The sequence below is a fragment of the Nycticebus coucang genome, chromosome 19, assembly GCF_027406575.1.
Source record: "Nycticebus coucang isolate mNycCou1 chromosome 19, mNycCou1.pri, whole genome shotgun sequence".
NCBI classification, from domain to species: Eukaryota; Metazoa; Chordata; class Mammalia; order Primates; family Lorisidae; genus Nycticebus; species Nycticebus coucang.
In genome coordinates this window covers 50,959,585-50,975,191 of record NC_069798.1, presented here as the reverse complement: position 1 = coordinate 50,975,191, position 15,607 = coordinate 50,959,585, and the positions used below count along the sequence as shown (strand labels likewise).

The following is a 15,607-nucleotide window of genomic DNA, read 5'->3' as shown; positions in this document are numbered from 1 at the left end:
ATATTCTAAAGTGAATTAAAGTGACAGGTTATGAATTTCATGTGATAACAGGCAGACAGTTTGCAATGCAATAAACATAGCTTCTTAGTTCTTCTTTTATAAAGGGGGGATAGTAATAAAGTTAACACTATGGTTAAAAACTCACCACACGTTTTTCCCGAAAGTCTATTCCTACTGTGGTGATGAATTTGGGATTGAATTTATTGTCTGTGTATCTATAAAGAAATGTTGTCTTCCCCACTCCTGAATCTCCAAGGGCCAGGAGTTTGATCAGATAATCATAGTCCCCATCGGACATAGTGATGGTCTTGGTGGGCCTGTGTAGAAAATGAAAAAACAAGAATGTTATGATTAAAGTCGATTTGCCATTGCCTTCTGTCAAAATACAACATAAATTTAATTTTTAAGTCTAAAAAAATAATCAAATGCATCTACACATAGTCTGCCAAATTTTAAATTAACATGATCAACAGCATCAGGAGTGAGGGCACATCTGTTGTTTCAGTCAGGACAACCCTTTTTACATCACATCACTTAATATGGAAAAATACACAAAATAGCCATCGCTGCAACAATAATAGAACTTAAAGTGAAAAGTAATAGATGTTAGTTTTAAAACCAACATCCTTTGGGGTTAGGAAGATGATGTTAGGAAGAGGAGAGGGTCACAGGAAACAAAATAGCGCAGTCCAAGATGATGCAGATATGATGGAGAGAGACTCCAATTATATATGGGTTGTGGAAGAAGAAAGATGAGGGGTATGTTTTGCATCTAATCATATAGGATGAGCTTAATATTATGTGCATACAAATTATTCCCTTTATTTTTTATTTTTATTGTTAAATCATAGCTGTGTACATTAGTGCAATCAAGGGGTACAATGTGCTAGTTTTCATATACAATCTGAAATATTCTCAGCAAATTGTTCAACATAGCCCTCATGGCATTTTCTTAGTTACTGTATGTAGGCATTTGTATTCTGCATTTAGTAAGTTTTGCCTGTACCCATTCTAAGATGCACCATAGATGTGGCTCCAACCATTACCCTCCCTCCACCAAAACCTCCCCCCTCCCTTCCCCTTCCTTGGCCCTTTTCCCATAGTCTTGTGCTATAGTTGGGTTATAGCCTTCATGTGAAAGCTATAATTTAGCTTCATAGTAGAGCTGAGTACATTGGATACTTTTTCTTCCACTCCTGAGATACTATGCTAAGAAGAATATGTTCTAGCTTCATCTATGTAAACATGAAAGAGGTAAAGTCTCCATCTTTCTTTAAGGCTGCATAATATTCCATGGTATACATGTACCACAATTTGCTAGTCCATTCGTGGGTCGATGGACACTTGGGCTTCTTCCATGACTTAGCAATTATGAATTGGGCTGCAATAAACATTCTGGTACAGATGTCTTTGTTATATTGTGACTTTTGGTCTTCTGAGTATAAACCTAGTTAAAGGAATTATAGGATCGAATGGCAGGTCTATTTTTAGGTCTGTAGTATTCTCCAAACATCCTTCCAGAAGGAACGTATTAGTGTGCATTCCCACCAGCAGTGTAGAAGTGTGCCCTTTTCTCCACATCCGGAACTCAAACGTATTAGCAAGAAAAGAATATGTGATCCCATCTCAGGGTGGGAAAGGGACTTGAAGAGAAACTTCTCTAAAGAAGACAGACGTACAATCTACAAACACATGAAAAAAAGCTCATCATCCTTAATCATCAGAGAAATGCAAATCAAAACTACTTTGAGATATCACCTAACCCCAGTAAGAGTAGCCCAAATTATTCCCTTTTGATTTAAAAAATTTAACTGGTATAACAACATTGAAACACCTGCACTGGTAATACCAAAAATACTGGGACACCCATTTGAATGACACCAATACTTTATTGAATACTTGATGAAGTTTCCACTCTTTGTTTCTTGAAATAATTTACTATTTGGTACAATTTTTTGGTTCATGGGTTATAGAAATGGATTTGTCATGTCCTATGTAGAGAAAGGCCTATGAAGAATTTCTAGAATGCAAAGGTTTCTGTTACTATTGTGTCAGAAAAAGGAATCTTCCTGAAGATCCAGAAAACAAGAGTTATGGGGTAATTTAAGTTAAATTTGAACAACATCTTATTCCATGAGTATACCTGAAAATTACTAGATAATTCTAATAATATTTTACAGGTACATGATGCCTTTGTACGTAAATTTATAGCAAAACTTTTTTTATACCTTTAGTAAGTAATTATAACTAAAATAAAATGCTTTCTGTCTTTGGGTACAGAATGATGAAGAGAATGAGGTACTTACCAAACAATTCAGGGTTCTTGTATCATTGGCTGAGCTTATGTGCCTGTGCTCCACGTCTCACATGTCACAATGGAAGATACCCCATTTTTTTTTTTTTTACATTAGAACTTTCTTAAATTTGAATTATGCTGCTTCTGATTACTACTAAATTCATTATGAATGCGTGTTTCTTTCATTAATATACGCTTTTTGAAGTAGGATGTTTTGAGATCTGCCAATTTACCCATTTGTTCTAAAGTCTAAAGCCTTCCTACCCTACAACATGTTTTTTTTACTAGTAGGATCCCTAGGATAGATGTTTCTGACCATAAATATTCTCTCTCTCTCTAGAGAAAGCATAATTATTGCTCAGAAACTGGTGTATAGCAGCTATCAAAGTCAGTCTTCCTTAATGAAAGGATACAGATGTCTTGACTATTGAAACGAAATTCTCCTTGGAAAATACCTCTAAGGGGTGACTGCCTGAAAGTGACTGGTACTGAGTGTAGATGGGTCTAGATGTTTTACCCTGACTTGGTAACTGACAGAGTTGCTGCTCCTAGTCTTTAAGCCAAATGGGTTGTTAGAGGAAATTGCTGCCCAAGTAGTAGAAATCCCCCCACCCATTTAAGGTCCATCACCATCACTCTGCCTTCTCTCTTTCCTCACAAAATTGCACACAAGAAATTGTTGTGAAGAGTGCTTATGCCTGCCACTTCAGTAGTAGAATTCATAAAATTATTAATCCCCTCAGAAAAAGAAAGTGCTTAAATTTGTTCTAGGATATAGATAACTAAAGTCACATTCTTCCGTAGGCAAAAGCATTAACGGTTGAAGAGAGGGAAGTGAAATTGAAGGTGCTGGCTGCATAAATATTTAATAGAAGTTAAAGATGAAGGATACTATGGCTTTCTGGAAAATGAAAACAATGGAATCAATTGGATACATCAGCATACTTAAAATTTTTGCTTAAGGTTAACTATATTTTTTAGCAAAAATTTGTGTGACAGTCTCAACAAAGGCTAAGTCTTGAGCAAATCTAGTTAAACATCTTCAATACATAGTGTTAGGCCCAAAGATGAAAATTCAAAAAATAATTTATGGTTTAATTTTAAGGTATAAATACACTTAAAAATTATATCAGGATGCAAACAAATACAATATAAGTTTGTAAGATAGAATATAATTAATTGATAAATGAGTCAAATTGCTGTGTTTTTAGTTCAAACAAAACAGTTATCTTCATGGACTGCAGTGGTCCAAGAAGATTTTATAGAGGAAGATAAACTTGCATTTAATCTTATAGCCTAGGAAGAAAGTAGATACAAGGAGATAAGTTAGAGGACTACTGCATGGAGGGTTATTTCCTAGTTGTAGAATGGGACTTTATCCACGTTCCAACTACGTGTCTACCAAGTCTTCCTCATTGTCAGACATTTGTTTTCTGTTGTTTGTGCACAGACCTGCCTGGGACAACACTGGGCCTGCCTCCAACTCTGGGTTTAATCCAGAGTGAAGAATCCAGGCTACCATGAATCAGTTCTGCTGCTGCCCACGCTCCTTTCTTCTATAAGTCAAGGGTACTGAAAACTTTGTGACATTTAACACTGATTTTGCCTGATAGCAAGGCAAAGCCTGGCACATGGAAAGCCTTTATTTAGTGACTCCAAAAGGCTGTTTGACATATTAAACTGGGTATGAGATAGTTCACCTCTCAGTTCTTCCTAAAAATGCATTTTCTCATTTTTGATATTACTGCTGTCACCTTTCTCTCTCATATATATGTAAAACTTTTATGTATTATATAATTATTATATATACACATGCATATATATATTTATTTTGTATCTTGTTAACCTCTTTTTATTACTATGTGACATTTCCAATTCTAAAAATCATATAAATTCAACAAATAGCCTATTCTTGTCATGGCAAATAGAGTGCTCTATTAAAAAACACAACAAAGCCTTAGTATGCATTCCTTGCCCAAGAACTAGGGTAAAAAGTGATTGTGGGGGCGGTGCCTGTGGCTCAAAGGAGTAGGGCTCCAGTCCCATATGCCAGAGGTGGTGGGTTCAAACCCAGCCCCAGCCAAAAAAAAAAAAAAAAGAAAGTGAATGGGGAAGGATAAAGAAGCTTATAATTTTAACAGCATTGTTTATTCCTGTAAATGATTGACAGTTATATCAGTTCTTGGTTCTAAGGATCTAAAAGGGAAGAAACAGCGGAAGGTTGCAGTGTTCCAGGAAACTCATCTGACTCTTGGTCCCTATCACAGTGTCACAAGCTACACCACAAGAACCAGGGGGACTTTTAGATACAGAAGAGCCCTTCATAGGAAGACAAGGGGCTGAAAAGAATTGAACGTATCACACCCACGAGGCTCTGTTTGATAAACTGTTTCACACGTAGAAGGAAACACAAATAATCCTGTGGTCCAGCCTCTCAGTCTTCAGAGAGAAGTCACATGCAGAGAAGTTATGACTTGTGGACGTAACAACTAGTTTCTAACAGAGGAAAATCCAAGACTCTTATTTGTTGCAATTTGAAATAAAAAATGTGTTAGATAGGCCAAGGTAGAAATATTTTCATTCTATAGGGGAAAGAAATTCTCTCCTAGGTATTAACAGAAACTCAATTTTCTCTTTCCCACCCCACCTTTCAGCTCCCAGTATTTTTGGATAATATAAGTTCCATTAGTGCAGGGACCTAATTTCCTTTGTCCACTGCTGGACCCACAGAGCCCAGCACAATGTCTGGCATAAACAGGAGGAACTTGAAACATCTTTGTTGAGTATTTAATTATATTCAAGCTTCTCAAAGCTGTGAAACATGCTGTGATTAATGAAATAAATCTCATGGGCAGTTGGTAGAAGTGTGTACCCAAGTTCAGGACTTCGATTCTCCTTCATCTGTTAGGTGAGTGCTTAGATTAAATGATCACTTGGTGGCTTCCAAGTCCCGCTTCCCGAGCTCACTTTCCTATTTTAGGTTGCACAAGAGTACAAAACCTTCTCAAAATAGAGTATTTATATTTTCAGAGGAACAGAGATTCATGCTGGCGGAAAGCATGTAAAGCTTTCAGTTGAATAGGTCAGGGCTCAAGAGAACAGGGGCCATGAGTCCTAATTATATCCACTGCAACATAGTTCTCAGCATTTAACATTAACTTACTTAACTCTAAGGTGTAGTTTGGGCATTTTGCTCCAAATTTTCCAAAAGCAGCCAGGCATGGTCGCTCATGCCTATAATCCTAGCACTCTGGGAGGCCAAGGTGGGTGGATTGCTTGAGCTCAGGAGTTCAAGACCAGCCTGAGCAAGAGTGAGACCCTGTCTCTGCAAAAAATGAAAAAAAAACTGAGGCAATAGGATAGTTTGAGCCCAAGAGTTGGAAGTTGCTGTGAGCTAGGATGCCACGACACTCTACCCAGGGTGACAGCTTGAGACTCTGTCTCAAAAAAATAAAAAATATAATAAAATAAAAATAAACAAATTTTCCAATAACAGCCCTATGGATGCTAATAAGTCTCTATAATCAATAAGCTAATGAATCCAAGAAATTTTGCTTTAAACATGTTATTAGCCTTCAGGTCATATTGATGACAAGAAAAAAAGTTGGTTTCTTGTCCAATTTACAGCATATTAAGCCAAAAGGAGAACAAAATCTTTTACATATTTTACTTTTAAGATAATGGCCTCATGAAATTCAGAAAGAGTAATTAAAATCTTCAGATACTTCTTTACAACATTGCAATGTAGGATTTTATGGTTGTTTCCTGGCAATTCTTCCAGAATGTTCCATCTAACAAAAATTTCACATCAATCTAATAAGTTTTTACCAAAGGAAGCAAATTCTGACTATGAAAAGAAAAATGCCACTCACCAAAATGTCATTGAAGTAAAAAGAGCAAAAATATCAAACTATTGGAAAGGGACATCTGAGATAACTCAGATGATAATAGCGTAATGATATCTAATAACAGTCATATTGCCTTATTCTACATACATAAAATACATGTGTGCACACATATGTACATACACATATACAGAAGGCACTCTTCTCAGCACTAAACACTAATGATTAACACATTTAATCTTTAAAACAACCCCACAAAACTACATAGTTAGCTCAATCCCCATCAAAATCTAACTGCCTTTTTTCGGGAACTACAAACTGATCCTAAAAATCTATATGGAAATGCAAGAGACACAAAATAGCCCAAACAAACTTGACTGAAAAATGACCGAGTGGGGGGACTCATACTTCCCAATTTCAAAATTTGCTACAAAGTTGCAGCCAGGTAACATTGGCTTAAAGGTAGACATACGGATGAATAGAAAAGAAGTGGACATCGAGAAGTAACCGCTTACATTTATGGCCAGTGTGACAAGGATGCCAAGGCAGTTCCATAGGGGAAAAGCAGAGTCTGTCAACAAAGATTCTAGATTACCATATAAAAAAATTAACCCCAAATGGATCCTAGCTTAAATATAAGAGCTAAAACTATGAGATCCTTAGTGAAAAAAATAGTAGTAAATCTTCATGACCTCGGGTTAGGCAATGGTTGCTCAGATGCGACAAAGGAAAAAATAGATAAAAACATTTGCTTCAAAAAATACAAGAAAAAGGAAAATATAACCCCAGACTGGGTGAAAATATTTGCAAATAATGTATCTAATAAAGCACTTGCATCCAGACTAGAGAAAGAACTCCTGCAACTCAACAATCAAAGACAACCAAAGAAAATGGGCAAAGGATTAGAATAGATATTTTTCCAAAGTCTATCAAATAGCACATTAAAATATTGAAGAACAACATTAGTCATTAGAAAGGAACAAATCAAAACCACAGCGAGATACCACTTCCCACCCATTTGGACAGCTATAATAATGGTGAGGATGTGGCAAAAAGGAACCTTCAGACTGCTGGTGGGAACGTAAATAGTACAGACACTTTGTAAAATGGTTTGGCAATTCTCCAAAAACTTAAACACAGACTTAACGTCTGGCCCAGTAATTCCACTCCTGTGTCTCCACATACATAGCAAAAGAAATGAGAACGTATATCCATGCAAAGACTCACACGTGTGTGCTCCTGGCAGCATGATTCCCAATAGTCTAAATGTCCATCCACTCAACGTTTAAACAAAGTGTGGCATATCCTCACAGTGGAATATCATCCTGCTGCAGAAGGGAGTGGAGTATTGATGTGTGCTAGAACACGGATAAGCCCTGAAAACATTGTGTTCCGTGAAAGAAGACGGAAGCAAAAGGCCACATGTTTTATTATTCCATTCATTTGAAATATCCAGAATAGACAAACCCATATAAACAGAATATAAATTGGTATTTTCCAGGCTGGGGAGACAGTAGGGTGTGACTGATTATGAGTATGGATTTTGGTGAAAGAATTATAAAAAACATCTTGTATTTACATAGTGATTGGAGCATGATGTGAACAACTTTGTGAACATACTAAAAAACACTGAACTGTACACTAGGAAAGGGTAGATTTTACAGTATGTGAATCGTATCTCAATAAGCTCTTGTTGAAAAGCCCAACAGGAGAAAAATACATTTCATTTTACAGAGAATTTTTGGCCTATTTTCCACTAGCATGGCGTTTATTCACATTTAGTCATTTTTTTAGTCACTTCTTAGTATCATGAATATTCAAACACTAACACCCTCTTAAAACCAAATGGAAATGGTCTATAGAATATATGCTATGACCTAAGTCTCACAATTGAAGTAATTTCTTAAATATAAAAATATTCGTTACCGGACGGGGCCCTGGTAGCCAATCTGCTGTGCAAATGTGCTCGAATCAGGACTGAATAATGGAACATCCCTGAGAAACAGCAGGGCAGGTTGACTATGTGAGCACTGCCAACTAATAATGGGACAGAATTTCAGTGTGCATATAATCCAGAGGGTTCCACACTTAGATAATCATTGATATTCTCTGGGGAGGTAAAAAGTACAAACTCTAGAGCCTCTCCACATGGCCAGATCCTTCAGGCTATCCCCAGACATCAGAGTTCAAAAATTCCACTAAGGCAGGACAGAAGAATAGCCAGGATTGAAAAGCATTTTTCTCCATCCTTATTCTTCATCTTGAGGCATGTCTACAGGAAACCATTCTAGAATCTTGAGACTCTAAAGCCCCCTTTAGCGCCCCAAAGGTCAAGAAGTTGGTTTATCTAATTTGATCTATTATAATGTAGAGAAATTTCTTCTTGCTGATTGCCATCAGCAAAGCTTGCCACATAGCTAGTTCAGCTTCTGCTGAAAACTGTTCTACAAAGCCCTTAACATGATCTTTTAGCTATATATAATTTTGTTCCCTTGTGTATTCTAAATGTTATTTCCCTGAAAATTAGGAGCAGCCCCCCAAATATTATGATTCTCCTCACTCAAAAGACATGCACAGAAAAGGTTACATAAGTGTTTGGCCTAACCTAAACTCAGCTTTAAGAATTTTCTGAACGATTTATTATTTGATCTGAAAAGTTCTTCTGCTTGTTTTTGAGCTGCATGACGCACTTTTTCTAGAAGAATCACATATTTTTTTAAAAAAAAAAATGTTTTCCTAGATCCTTTCTGCAAGGAGTCTAAATGGAAACAAGAAAAATAAATGTGAATTGCTTGAAATTTTGTAAAGCAAGGCTGTCCAACCTTATTTTGTTTTCTGCTACACATTAGGAAAATAAGAGTTGTCCTGGGCCACACATTAAATACACAAACACTAATGAAGAAGAGGTCTGTGCATATTTTTCTGTGATAACAGACACCACAGATAAGCAAAAAAAGTCGTAAAATCAGCATGCAACCCGTAGTTACAGGTTGGACATCCCTGCTCAATGCCTTATATTGAAAGCATCTCTCCAAGACTGAAAGCACACATATCTCCCAAGAAGGAAAAAGCTTGTGACAGTGAAGCAGAACCAATCTTGACTGAACAGGGTTGGAACTACACTCAAAGGGGCCAATGCCTCCCGCTGAGAGTAGTCATCAGGACCAGAAAGTGGACTTTCCTAACTCAGCAGTTCTCACACCTGGCTGCTTTTCGAACTCTCCAATGCACATGCCAAACATCAAACCAAGAACTATAAATCCCAAGCCTGACAAGAGCACTTGTACTTTTAACACTTTCCAGAACATTCCAACATGGAGCCACGGTTGCGAACCACTGCCTCACCTCTTATCCCAGACACTCCCCAGTGCCAAAGAACCATTCCCCATTCAAACAGCTGAAGGTAATCTTTAGTCTCTCTCTTTAACTATTAGGAGAGAAGACTGCCCCACACTCATGGATACATAACTTTTCTGAAGTCAGTGCTTAGTTGGGAAGTGGCTCCCAACTGCAGGCCCCTGATTGAGGCTAACCAGCCCCAGTCATGGGACACCTCCTTTCCTTTATCGTGGTAAGGACGTGCCATCCACGAAGCAGACAATATATCCCTTTTCTCTTGTAATACTCAAGTCATGTTTGACTTCTGCAATTACAAGAGGGTTCAAATGTGATTTGTATTCATCTTTGGTTATTGGTATATGTCGAGTATTACAATTTCAATAACTTTTTCCTTTCTTAAAATGTGCATACATTTTTTCATACCCTCTGTATGTAAACTGAAGCTTCTACCCTTAAACTACCCTTTCCGAGACCCGAGGAAGCCAGATTAGATAGCATCTCTGGGCTTAGAAGCAAATTGCTATGAAAATAAGGTGAGCATTGCATTATTAACATTTTCTTACTTAAATATGATCTAGATAACTCATAGAGCCATCTGATTCCAAGAAAAAGAAAGAGAAAAATTTCACAACCTCTTTAGAAAAAGAATTCTGGTTCATCATTGGTTTAGCCGATATTTTACAAGAGGCATTCTATAAATACATTTTACAAGGATTATTAATAAATACATTTCAGAGGAAGTATTTTCTGAGTTTAATAAATACTAACAAGAGAGATCGTATCTACAAAGAATGCAGCTAGTTCAAAGAAAGTGCTTATTTTTCTCAGCAGAGCTCTCTGTTCACTACATGGATGTCTATGCTAATAAAATCTCTAAATTAAAATATTACTTCAATGTTTATGATGTGAAGCTGAATAGAAAATAAAGAAATCTATCATATATGATTCTTAATCTTTATGTGATCAGGGAGAGTGTCCTTTCATCTAATAAGTTATTTGAAATGAGGTCTACCTCAGAAAATCTAGGACTCTGAGTCTGAGGAAAAAGGTAAACTCATAAAGGGATGGGGGACAGAAACAATCAGGAGGGCTTCCTGAGAGGGGTGTGAGGAGGGCTGCAACTTGTGGAAAGGAGAGAGAAACATTGGAATGAAGAGAGATGGACCTTTGGGGTCAAGTGTTGACTATGAACAATGGTGAGAGACAGGCTGGGGTCTCCAGCCCTAGGTTTAGAAGTTCAGTTTTAGCTATTTACCAACTACGTGGCAAATTGCTTAATCCTTCATTCACTGGGTCATTTTCTGTCGTATAAGTAGGTATAATGTCTGACCCAGTGCCTCAATCATTACAGACTCCTCTCCGCTCTTGATTGACTTGCCAAGAAACAGGGAACCATAAAAACCTTTAGCCCAAGGACTCAGTGTAACAAAAACACAAAATAACTCATCAATTACCACAGGCTACTTTATAGCCTAAAATGAAGTCAGTTGACAGCTTTCTTGTCCCCAGGGAAAAGCATGGCTCAATTTTAAGAAGCTGGTTTTATGTCCATTTAAGAAAGCACTAGATTATTCCAGCCACTTCATCCCCTGCCTGGAGCTCTGTTTAAAAATACAGTATGTCAACAATGACTAATTACAGTTTTAATGAGTTTACTGTTTACTGCTTGGCGGTAACCTAATCAATTGGCCATGTCTTTAACTCACCTAGCACTTTCTAGGCGAATTAATATAAAACATTTATAGTTTTGTGTTTGTCAAATTTCACCCCCGGCTGTTACTGGTGAGAAAAGCCATCATTAGCACAAAGATATTTATGGCTCTGACCACTTTTCCTGCTGCTGGGTGTATTTTAAAGTTTAATCAGAACAGCCAAAAGCAGCTTCTTCTCACAGAGAGCCCACTAAGCGGCTGGCGGTGGAGAGTTCTGGAAAAGCAGTGGATCTTGTTTCTATAACATTCTTCAACTTCAGAGATGGTGAATTCCTTTCCCCCCTTTGGTTAATTACAATTTTTGGCTGGTAAAAGTCATAAAATGTTTAAAAATGTGAGCAGTTTGCTGAAACGATACCTATAAAAAGATTGTACTTAGAAATCCGCTTTATGGTTTTTGCCCACCTTTTTCTTCAACTGGGAAAAGATCTTACATGGAAGCATTTTCTCCTGACTGCTAATATCTACACTAATGGATCTCACTGAAAAATCATCAGGAAGTCGGAAAAAATAAAAGCACCAAGAGCTGGAGTTCCTATAAACGAAGATTTGTTATAAGACAATTCTTATGAAATTAGCTTTGCCTGTCTGAATTTTCTGGAGCTGATCTAAAAGGAGAGGAAAGTTTGTGACACATGGAAAGATCTCAGACTGGGCCGTGTCACACCTCATCTCTGCAAAGCCACTTCCCTGGAGCCTGCTTATGACCAAGGAAAAAAAGGAATCAGGTTTCCTTAAAGGTTGACATGTTTCTGATATTTTTGAACAAAAGGACAAATCTAAAATTACTATGTAAGTCCAGTACTAAAAGGTATTGTTAACATCTTAGTGGGGAAAAGAATTACAATAAACTGTCGCAAAGAATAGACTTACTGTGCCTGACATTTTCCAGTTTACTGAAGGTCCAGTTTCAGAAAACCTAGGAACCAATCTATTTGGTAGAAAGTGGTTAGGGCGCCAGCCACATGCTCTGGGGCTGGTGTTGTTTAGCCTGGGCCAGCTAAACACCACTGCCACCAACAACAACATAGCCCGGCATTATGGCAGGCATCTGTAGTCCCAGCTACTAGGGACGCCGAGGCAAGAGAATCACTTGAACCCAAGAGTTTGAGGTTGCTGTGAGCTATGACGCCATGACACTCTACTGAGGGGAGACAAAATAAAACTCTGTCTCAAGACAAAAAACAAAAAAAAGAAAGAAAGAAAAGAAAAGAAAAGAAACAGAAGTCCAAATCTTTCTTTCACCATTTTGTTTCAGAAGTTCCTGTTAAGCTAACCTGCAAGTGATGGGGGATGGGACGGACATAGTTCTAGCAAAACTCAAGGTTTGTCTGCTGGAAGCTGAGCCCAGTTGGTACATGCTAGTATTACAATAAGAGGCATAATTATTAAGGTTAAATGTTTACCTATTGAATTTCAGGAGCATAAATTCTAACACAGAGACTAAAATGGAAGTGTTTCACATCCGTTCTACCTATGTATTTCTACTGACTACATTAAGTTGAATAAATCATTGTGTGTGGCTGTGACAGCATTTATATTTTAGAAGAAAGTTGGCAGTGCCATTCTCTAATGGTGCTATGCAGCAGTTAATCATCCACTTGCTATTTAAACAATGACGAACACAGGCTACCAGTAAGCTTGTTGGTTTTCCTCTAATCAAGCAAAGTCTGGGACTCTAATATTGTACACCTTAAAAGCTTCCAACATCCTCTGAAAGAGCTGACTTGCCCCAGGATTTGAAACAGAAACCAGCTTTGTAAAATCCAACTAAAGGGAAGATGCCCTTGTTGAATTATCACAAATGCCAGCAAATGAAATCCTTTATCTCATGGCGGATAAATTTACATTTTTATGCAATGCAAACATATAAAGATACAAACCAGAATTTTTTTTTCTAGCATAGCAGCATTGACTGGGTTACATCAGGTGTGGGTTGAAAGGATGGGCAAGGTTATGATAAGTGCACGTGCACACACATGTGCATGCATGCACACACATGCACACGCGAGTACCCATGAGAGCGTACTCACAAACACAGGCCCCCACACATGTATGAATACAGGCCCATGAAACATGGACGGATCATTAGACCTGAGCACGCATTCCCTAAAAGCCAGCCAGTCTTCTATTTAATATGATCTTGTCAGAATATACGTCTGTTTTAAAAAAAAAAAAAAAAAAAAAAGAATATACGTCTGTTTTGAATGTTCATAGACTAAGCCAGATATATATAATTTACAATACAAATTTTATGAATATTAAAATTTGAATTTTTCCCATGTCGGTAATACAAAGAGTGAGATAGTCTTTTCTACTGAGAATTGGGTGCAGGTTATCCAACATGTAAAAACAACTCCACTTCTCAAGGGTGGGTGAGGTACTCTAGAAGCAATTCCCAGACGAGGCCTCCTTACCTGGGAGTGAGGTGGTATTTCCTGGATGGGCAGAAGAGGACAGGAGAGTTCTTGTACGAGGTGTGAATGGAAAGGCAGGACACCCACATACTTTAGACTTTTTAAATAAAGGCTGACAAACGCCAGGTGGAGACGTGTGAAGCTGGGCATCAAATGTGGGACAGTGTGCAGCAAAGGGAAAGAGCAAACCGCTGCCTAAGGACTCTACACTGTCAGTGCCTCTCTGATTCCTACGTTTGATAAAAACTAGTACAGTGAGCACATCTGGAGAACATTACGCCCAGGGAAGGGAAGGAAGAAATGAAATTACACATGCAACTGTTCAAAAATCTTTAAAAGCAACCATTACAAAGCATTAGGAAATTGAAGAAAGCACGTAGGTTTTATAATTGGAATTAGACTTCACCATAGCCTGCAGCAAAGCTCTATTTGTAAAGCAAAGACCTTGATCTTCCCCCAGAATCATTCATTTGCTCACCAAAGAACATTTATTGGGCATAAATCTACTCTGGGCACCTAAGAATTTCTTGTGGGCGTTAAATGAAATGTCCTAAAAGGCTTCACTACTATCTCCTTAGCAAGACACCCGCAATAGCTAAAATAGCCCCGCTCCGCTCAGCACAGGCCCAGGTGACACCTCTCATTCTGTTAGTGGCACCCACTTTTGGTCCCAGAGGCACCCAAATTCAGATAAACTGCATGATCATTGCCACTAATGAGAGCCCCTAACTTGTCTTTGTGACTCCAGTTTTGCCCTTCTGCCATAGAGGAAGAGACTTATGTTTTAAAAATGTAAGTCTGGCCATATTGTTCTTAACTTTTTGTCTTTTTTTTTTGGCCGGGGCCAGGTTTAGAACCCCCCATCTCCAGTATATGGGGCCGGTGCCCTACTCCTTGAGTCACAGGCACCGCCCCATTGTTCTTACTTTTATGCTTAATATGTCTTTCAGTGGCATCACATTAAACTGAAAATAAAACCTACAGCCCTTTTTCTGGCTTATGAAATTCTGTATGATCTGCCTCTGGCTAGCTCTCTACTCAGTCTCCAGGCCTGTGTTCTTACAGTGCTTGAAGCAGCCACGTCCCCTCCTGCCTCAGGACCTTTGTACTTGCTGTCTTCTCCATCTAGACCTTTTCCTTTTCCTCAGTTTTAAGCTCAGAGAGATTTTGTAGACCCTAAAGGCAGCTCTCATTCTCCTGCCCTGGCTTTATCCCATTTGAATTCCTTTGGTAGCCTCCTGGCTCATACCTGTCCTCTTGTGTATTATCACTTGTTTTCCCCTCCAGGAGGCAAGCCCCGGAAGGGCACAATATTTGTATATCTTATTCACTTTGGGGCTTAGCTCAAAGTAGGGGCTCAACAAACATTTGCTGAATAGACTAATATAAGCCCTGCAAGATCTAATTTACTGTTTACAGGTCTTAGAGAACTTTAGAATGTATGCAAAAAAAAAAAAAAAAGGAATATTATATATAAGAAAAAGTCTGTTTACCCTCAAGGTTACCTTACATAGTGAATCTAAAGAAGCAATTAATCTAAAACTCACAAGTATGAAGAATTCAAAGTCGCTATTGGAATATATAGATTTCAACTCAATTAATAGCTGTTTTTAAGTCAATAAAATACTTAATACCTATCTTTGCTTCTTTGAATTTTAGAAGCATATCCAATAAAATTACCTGATAGGAGATTTTGATGGGATACTGTAAATGGTTTGATTGAAGTGTCCCAGAGTAAGTGTCCCAGTCCCTGAAGAGGGAATCATACTCAAAAGAATCATTGGCTCAAACCCTTCCATTCATGTGCAAGGCTGTTAATGGGGTAACACATTATCTTAGGGATCAGCTCTTGATGACATATAATAGAAATAATCTGTATTTTAAATAAAAGCAGGAATTAATGTTTTAAATTGGTAAAGAATTTTAAGTATTTCAGAAAACTCAAGAACAAGAAAACTTCAGCCTGGGCAACATAGTGAGACCCCAATGAAGGAAGGA

At 37.9% G+C, this 15,607-nt stretch overlaps 1 protein-coding gene across 3 annotated transcripts in view; it reads right to left on the bottom strand.

Annotated features, from left to right (window-relative positions):
* Positions 1–15,607, bottom strand: part of RAB27B (RAB27B, member RAS oncogene family) — a 156,388-nt gene that overhangs the window by 10,506 nt on the left and 130,275 nt on the right. For all 3 annotated transcript variants that reach the window (XM_053571578.1, XM_053571579.1, XM_053571577.1), the window contains one exon: positions 146–317. In XM_053571578.1, the coding sequence (XP_053427553.1) occupies positions 146–298 (153 nt within the window). In that variant the 5' untranslated portion in view covers positions 299–317. The remainder of the gene's footprint in view (positions 1–145; positions 318–15,607) is intronic.